Source organism: Benincasa hispida, chromosome 3, assembly GCF_027475165.1.
Source record: "Benincasa hispida cultivar pf3 chromosome 3, pf3_genome.v1.1, whole genome shotgun sequence".
NCBI lineage: Eukaryota > Viridiplantae > Streptophyta > Magnoliopsida > Cucurbitales > Cucurbitaceae > Benincasa > Benincasa hispida.
Window position 1 is genome coordinate 66762541 of NC_143480.1, and position 8109 is coordinate 66770649.

Genomic DNA, 8109 nt, shown 5'->3' on the forward strand with positions numbered 1-8109 from the left:
CCTGTGAAATGTCAAGACTCATCTCAGTAATGTTCTTAGTTAATGTGAAAAATGGGACGACTGAATGGTCATGAACTAAGATGAAAGGAAAGATGCTTTTATACATTGAAATATCTTGGCTTAGAGGAAAGGCAAGGCCAAGTTGGAGTAAGCCAGATGAAGGGTTGAAAGTATTGAAATGTACTAAAGAAGTGACATATATTGTCGAGAGTAGGCTAAGTTGCAAGCGTCAAATTGAGAACACTCAGTTGAGATAAGGTCAATGGTGAGCAAAAGGATGCTCATGTGTGTAACAAGTTTGAGTGGATATTCGATGCAAGTTGTGAAGAAAAAAAAAAAAAAAGAAAAAAAAGTAAGCTCGATTGATGATATAGAAACATCACGCTCGATTGATGATATAGAAATATCACCTAAAGTCCGACAAAGCATAATGACTTGCGAAAAAGAATAAATTGGCTAGAATTAGCATTTAGATTAACCATTTTCAAGAGAAGATAATGATGTCACACGATTGAAAAGTTACGATCTAAAAAATTAAACTGATGAATACGAAGGTAAATTTAATATTATACCAATAATTCTAACACAGGTAAGCCAAATAAACAATTATAAAATGTAGAAAAAGCAAAACCTGGTGCATGACAAATTTCATATGTAAATTTAAAGTTATAAAATTAGTGAATAAAAAAATTATGAGCGTTTAGTTATTTAGAAAAAAAAAACAGCCATAAAATAGTCTGAATTGACATTATCAAATAAAAAAATGGGCATAAATAAAACCAACTCTAATTTACTGGAATTTGTTACAAGACCAAGATTGTCTCACCCGAATGACATAAATAAACAAAATAAATGAAATGACAGAATGAAAATTAGACCCAAAAAAAAAAAGACGACAAGTAAAAGTAATTTGAGAAAATAATGAGAGAAATTAATCCAAACTCTACGAATTCACGTTGTTTTTTCTCAAAGATAATTTTCTTTTTCTTTATAATTCTCAAGCTATTGTGAACTATTGTTTTTCAAAATAAGACAAATTATTAACATGTAAATGCAACAAATCAATATGATAAATAATAGGTTGACATAAATTCGCGTACTCTTTTCATTCATTTTGGTTTGTCAAACATATTTTTTAGTCCTTAATTTTTGCTTCTATTTTTTTCCAATTTAGTCTCATTTTTATAAATGTTAAAATTGATTTATGACATGACACAATATTTAGGGAATGTGAAAAAAAAATAGAGGAAAAATAAGTAATCTAAGAGAAGGAAAGTTTAAATTTGGGAAAGAATTATAAATTTTTATCTCTTAAAGACTACTTTCTTCTTCTATTTTTTTTTAATAATAATTAATTAATGAGACCAACTATACAGAACCACACAACCAAACCTCCTCATCCAAAATAGTGAAGAACCAAATAGACAACCCAAAAGAATGACTATAACTTTCTTCGAAGGAAGAACAGAGATTTACAAAATTAACAAATAAACAACACGATATTGACGGTCTCAGACAAGAGGACAATGTCCTCCACCAAACAACTCAACTCAGACCGATCATACCCAACTTTCATCTTCTAAATTTTCCAAACCTCCTCATCCAAAATAGTGAAGAACCAAGTAGACAACCCAAAAGAATGACTATGACTTTCTTCGAAGGAAGAACAGAGATTTACAGAATTAACAAATAAACAACATGATATTGACGGTCTCAGACAAGAGGACAATGTCCTCCACCAAACAACTCAACTCAGACCGATCATACCCAACTTTCATCTTCTAAATTTTTGTCAATCCATTAGATACTATGATATGCAAGTTTGTCATCCAATTTTAAAAAGTATTAATACAATAAAAACTTGTTTCGAATTTTTTAAACAATAGACTTGAAAAAAATTAAAGACTAAAACATATCTTTAGTTTAATTATAACGCTATATTAGATACTAGGTGTTCATGGGTTGGGTTGAAAGATTTTTTTGACCCAACCCAATTCTTTGAATTGTAAATTTCTTTAACCCAAATAACCCTTATTAAGAAATGAACCCAACCCAACTCAACCATGAAATATTTGGGTTGGGTTGGTTCGGGTTAATCGGGCTATTTATTTAAAATTTTGTTCTAAAAAGAAGCAAAATGTAAATATGTAAAAATCTAATTTAATTATTTTCATATATTAAATTAAGATTAACAACTCAATTTCAATTTATATAGTGAAAATTTTCTTTCTAAAATGCAAAAAAAACTACATTTAAGAGTTGTTGAAGAATAAATTTTCTTAAAATATTGGAATTAAATAAAATTAAAATCAATATATGTATAAATAATTGTGTTATAAGTAACAAAATAAAATATTTTAAAGTTAATAATAAATTTGGGTTGATTCAGGTTAGTTTGGGTTATATTAGGTGAACCCATGAACCAACCCAACCCATAAAATTTTTGTTTATTTGAACTCAACCCAATCCAAACTGCACGGGTTGGGTTGGGTTGATCGGTTTTTCGGATCATTGGATTTTTTAAACACCCCTATTAGATAGTACTATTTTTAAATTAAGTTAACATATTAGGTTGGTCATTCTTTGAGTCTCGTTATATCACTCATATTTTGTATTTTTAAATGTCCAAATTTAGTCGCCACATTTTCAAAATATCTTAAATTAGTCTTTTATCACTGGTTTGGAGTTAGTTCTTATCAAACTTAGTAAAATAACAATATTAATTTTCATTAGAAAACACAAATGTTATGTGAATATGCTTTCAAAATTTATAAATGGAAAACTAATATAAACCAATTTATTTTTATAGAAAGTTAACTACGGTAAAGTTTAATTTTAAGACATATAGTCAAAATACGAAGAATATATTAGAATATTTGAAGTATGTTGACTAAAATTAAAGAAGTTTAGTAGAGATTAAAATGATAGTTTTAATACTTATATGTTATATTACAAATTTAGGCTAGGGGTTGATTTTCAGCCTTAAAAGTGATAAAGTAAAAAAATCTTAACCACTTTGTGTAAAATAAGATTGATTGTGAATTGCTTTTCTAGAGTCACTTTTTTAATCACACGGTTCATTCCCACTATTTTTAAAATCCATTTCATACTAACCTTTAAAAATAGTTTATTGGAGAATCAACCTTTACTTTCTAACAAATTTTTAATGTTATTTTATTTTTATAAATTAATTATAGGGAGATTTTCAAAAATAAAAATAAAAAGAAGATTAAAATAGTAAAATTTAATCATTTTAGACTTATATCAATTTCTATTATTTATAGACACGGATAGACATTGATAAAAGTTTCTCAATATCTATCAATATTTTTTTTTACTATTTCTCTAAATAATTTGACATTTTTTCTATCTATAAATTTTTTTTAGTTATATTCCTAACGAAACCAATTTCAATATCCTAAATTTTCAAATGGATTAACTCGATGCCACCAATGTTTTCTTTAAATAATATCATTTTTTAAAATGCACCAATTTGTCTCATATTTAACAAATAATCTTATACTTAAAGGAAGAATATAAAACAAACACAATATAAATTAAAGTGGAAAGCATATATATAACATAACACTTTAAATAAATAAATATTTCTTGGTTAAGGTAAAATTTTCTAAACATTATTTTAGTTATTTTTACAGCATAACTGCCAACAATTATTTTAAAAGTTACAACAATCTTAAACGGAGCTTTAGTCTTTAAACTTTCCAAATTGTTTTAAAGGTTAATTAGCACTCTAAATTCTAAGTTTATCTGATGTCCAATAAGTTTCAACTATTTGTCTAATAAATTGTAAGCAAGTTTGGAATTCTAAAAATTAATTGATCTATTAGATATAAAATTGAATTTTATATTTGATAGGACTCTACATTTTTTCAAATTTGGATCTAAGAAATTTTGTTACGTATACAATTATACTACTTTTTTAGTGCAATAAAGGTGAGATATTCTAAGTACACATATTAGTTGAGGTATGCTCACTTTAGATCATATAATTATACTTAATATTTCTTTTTACAAAATTTATACTTAATTGTTAATATTACATAGAATAATTGTCAAAACGAGCAAAAAAAAAAAAAAAACCTCTGTAGCATATAATAGCGATTAAAAGACATGTGGTTTAAATCTATTTTTTATATGTACTAAAAAAGTACGATTGTTTTCAAATAGAAAAATGAATCAAAATATTTACAAATAATAATAAAATATCACAGTAATAGACTATTATCTATATCATGATGACACTATCGTTATTTATCGCGGTTTATCACATATAAATTGTGATATTTTACTATTATCTATAAATATTTTTATTAATTTTACTATTTAAAATAATTTTTTTAAAAAAATAACATCAAACATTATTAATAATCAATAAAAATATAATTGACGTGAAAATAAAAGGGTTGAAAATTAGGGACCATTATAAACTCAAAACAGGAAGGGGAAAAAAAAAAAAAAAAAGGGAACCGGGACCCAGAACCCGAATGAGGTAGGATAAATAAGCGGAGCTAAGCGGGATTTTAGGGTTTCTTCTGTCGTCAGATTCTTCGTCTCGCTGATCTTCTACTCATCTCTAACGCCATGACTGCTCAAACCCAGGAAGAGCTTCTCGCCGCTCAGCTTGAGGAACAAAAGATTAATGTAATCTCACTCTCTTTCTCTCTCTTTCGTGTCTTTTCCTTCCTATATCTGAAAGATTTGTCACAAGAGCTCAGTTTTAGGTTGTTTCTTACACTGAAGAGCTTGTACTTACTTGTGGTAGTTTGAAATCAGCTGCAATCAATAGATTTTCTTGTTTTCTACTCATTTTCTTACTTGGGTTGTTTCGTTATTCGATCGAAATGTTTTCTTATTTCTAAATTCCAGTACTTGAAGTAGTAAGTAGTTTTCTTTCAACTTTCAAGTCATTTTGGTGTTTATTCATGAGGAAATTTGCTTTTGGTGATTGAATCTGTTTTGGTTTTATTTCTTTTGTTGCTAAATTAGTTGGTTGAAACCATTTGGAGTGACATTTAATTGGAATGTCTGGATTTTAGAATCTTGTGGTTGTAATAATAATGTGAGTTCTGTCATTAATCAAGAAATGAAATATGGGGTTGGGGGTTTTACATTGCAGATTGTGTAACAATCGGTTGTAGACATTGTATGTCCATTTCCCAAGATATAAAATGAGATCTGCTTGTATTTTCCACTGTAAAAAGTATGTTTTGTAATTTTGTACCAACTTCTGCTAATGGTATTGCAGTCTGATGAACCTGTAATTGAGGAGGACGTTGATGACGAGGATGATGACGAAGATGATGACAAGGATGAGGATGATGCTGAAGGTAACTGAACATTTGAACAGTTAACCTTGAATAAAGATTTCCTTATTTGAAAAGAGAACAAAAATGTGCATCACAAAAAACAGCTCTGTAAATATATGGAGAAAAAGATGAACAGATTCATTCCTATCAAGATGTGAAACAACTTGTTTTCGGTTCAATTATAGCATCATCAGTCACTCCCCTTGAGCTATCGATGACATCATGTCAAACCAAAATAAAGATTTCCTTATTAACTCTTAACTCTTAAATTTCTTAATTTTTCTTCCATTGTGCATATGATTATGCCTAATGGGTTTTTCCAAATCCTGTCAATTCATTTGGTTAATTCTGCTATAAGTAGAATGCAAGAAGGAGCTTCAGGAGTTTAGTTATTCTTGCCTTTTGCATTTTTCCTCACAGGGATGCTTTCTTAAGTGACAAATGATTGAAGTTATTGGATTCTTTATCTTATTATCTTATTCATTTTTCATCTGCAGTGGTGCAGGGAATTATATGTATGTGTGTAATCTTAATATAATTTTAAAAAACGAGTTCAAGTTTTTATCAACAGAGAAATGATCAGTAAATTTTATCTAGTGAATGCAGATAATTTGTGTTCATTTCTAGTTAGTTTGGAATGTTGCCTCGACCTTTCTTAGTCTCGTGTTCATGTGTTGCACATGCCTTACTTGATTGGTATATGTTGTGAGAAATGAATTTCTTGTGGCAGGACACGGAGAGGCCAGTGGCAGGTCTAAGCAAAGCAGAAGTGAAAAAAAGAGTCGTAAAGCAATGCTGAAACTTGGAATGAAGCCAATTCCCGGTGTGAGCCGCGTCACAGTCAAGAAGAGCAAAAATGTTGGTTTTTTCGACATCTGAAAATCCAAATCTGATGTTTCTAAATTGATTATCTTACATCTATGGAATTTTCTCTGCAGATTCTTTTTGTCATTTCGAAACCAGATGTCTTCAAGAGTCCCACTTCAGATACCTACATTGTTTTCGGGGAAGCAAAGATTGAAGATTTGAGCTCCCAGCTACAGACCCAGGCTGCAGAGCAGTTCAAGGCTCCTAATTTGAGTAATTTGACATCAAAGCCTGAACCATCGACCGTGGCTCAAGATGATGAAGTTGTCGATGAGACCGGGGTTGATGCCAAGGACATTGAACTAGTGATGACTCAAGCTGGCGTATCAAGACCAAAGGCTGTGAAAGCACTCAAAGCAACTGATGGCGATATCGTATCTGCTATAATGGAACTTACAAATTAATAAGAAGTATCAGGAGGTTGTTTTAATAGGGAGTGGTTGGAATCTTTTTGCCTTCCTTTTTCATATGTTTTACCCGCAGAATTTGAAGTTGAGAGATTTGAATGTTCTGTAAACTCGGTTTTTGTATCACCCTGTGTTGATTATTAGCAGCTATTTACTATTTCTTTCATGAGTTTTCTCCCCTCTGGTGAAGAGGAACATTTTACTTTAACGTGAAAAAAGAAATATTGGGTATCAAAAAACTAAAACATAACTTTTAAAGCATAATTAGATTTAAATTTTACCATAAATGTAAAAGGGAAAAAACTGAGTTCATCTTTCGTATTTTATTGCTTGTCTTGCTTCAAAGTCCTCGAGGCCAGTTTTGAATATATAATTGAAAGCATTTAAAGTCACAAGACAAGATAGCAAAATGGTTGTGTTTTAATTACATTGAAACTTAGGCTGAAGTTCAAGTTTATTATGAGTTTCAATATTGGTTTATCAAGTCTTTTTAACTTCAGAACCTCTAATTGGTTCTAAAACTTTCAATACTTCCATTTTTTCTTCTTTTCTTTTTCGTTTGAAGAAAAACAATTCATTAAAGCTAAACAAACATACAAGCATAATTTTCACTGATAGAAAAGGAACTCAACTAGGGTAAGATGAAAGTCGACAAGTCTCTAGGTCTTCTATACTCGAAGAAGAAGGTTAAACAACAAAATTAGTAACAACATGTGTCAGAGTGCAAGCAATAAAATTATACGAACGATTATACTCAACTAAAGAGTGAACACCAACTCGACATGCAAAAATCAACAAGGCATCAGCCATGTTTTTTGTTTCTGAGATATCGGTAGATGACTCATTAAGAGGACAAATGATATTTGCATAATCGGATTCCACAATCAAAGAAGACAGTAACTTCCCTCTAAGTTAGGAGAGAAGATAAACCAATTTTGGTAGTCTTACCTTCTAAAGCTTTGATGGACCACCCATAATTAAATTGCTTGTACCTATTGCAGATAGGAGATCCTTGAGAGTCATGAATGACTCACCCTAGATCCTCAATCCTTTTTCGCTACACCAAGAGGTATCAACATTAAGTTTCTAGAATCCACTGGAAGGAGGGGACCACCTTTCCTAACTCACATGGTTCTCGAGGTGATAGGGTGTAGATATACAGTTTTTACCATCTATTTTTGCTTCCCTTTTAAAAGGTCAAAATAGTTACTTTTTTGAAGTTTAAATACCAAAATGAACCAAAGGTGAAAATACAAGAATTGAAATGAACATTTTGAAAGTTTAGAGACCAAAATAAACCAAAGCTGAAAGTATAGGAACTAAATGAACATTTCAAAAATACAGCAACCAAAATAAACAAAAACAAAAAATACAAGGATCAAAGTAGTATTTAAACCTAGTTGATACATCCACTAAATTTTAAGTAAATTGATCATAGTTGTCCTAAATTTTATGTCTAAAATACGTAATGCTGATCTAATAAGTACATAAATTCCACAAAATTTCAA

General features: G+C 29.8%; 1 protein-coding gene and 1 non-coding gene across 2 annotated transcripts; one reads left to right on the plus strand and one right to left on the minus strand.

The window, feature by feature from the left end:
• Positions 1–4544: 4544 nt before the first annotated feature.
• On the plus strand, positions 4545–6767 carry LOC120072695 (nascent polypeptide-associated complex subunit alpha-like protein). The gene is made up of 4 exons (XM_039025149.2): positions 4545–4662; positions 5267–5348; positions 6058–6185; positions 6266–6767. The coding sequence occupies exons 1-4, from the start codon at positions 4603–4605 to the stop codon at positions 6596–6598; spliced, it is 603 nt and encodes a 200-aa protein (XP_038881077.1). The 5' UTR covers positions 4545–4602; the 3' UTR covers positions 6599–6767.
• Positions 5410–5559, minus strand: LOC120074828 (small nucleolar RNA snoR2/U65). The gene has a single exon (XR_005481107.1). It is a non-coding gene; the product is annotated as a small nucleolar RNA snoR2/U65 (small nucleolar RNA).
• Positions 6768–8109: the final 1342 nt, after the last annotated feature.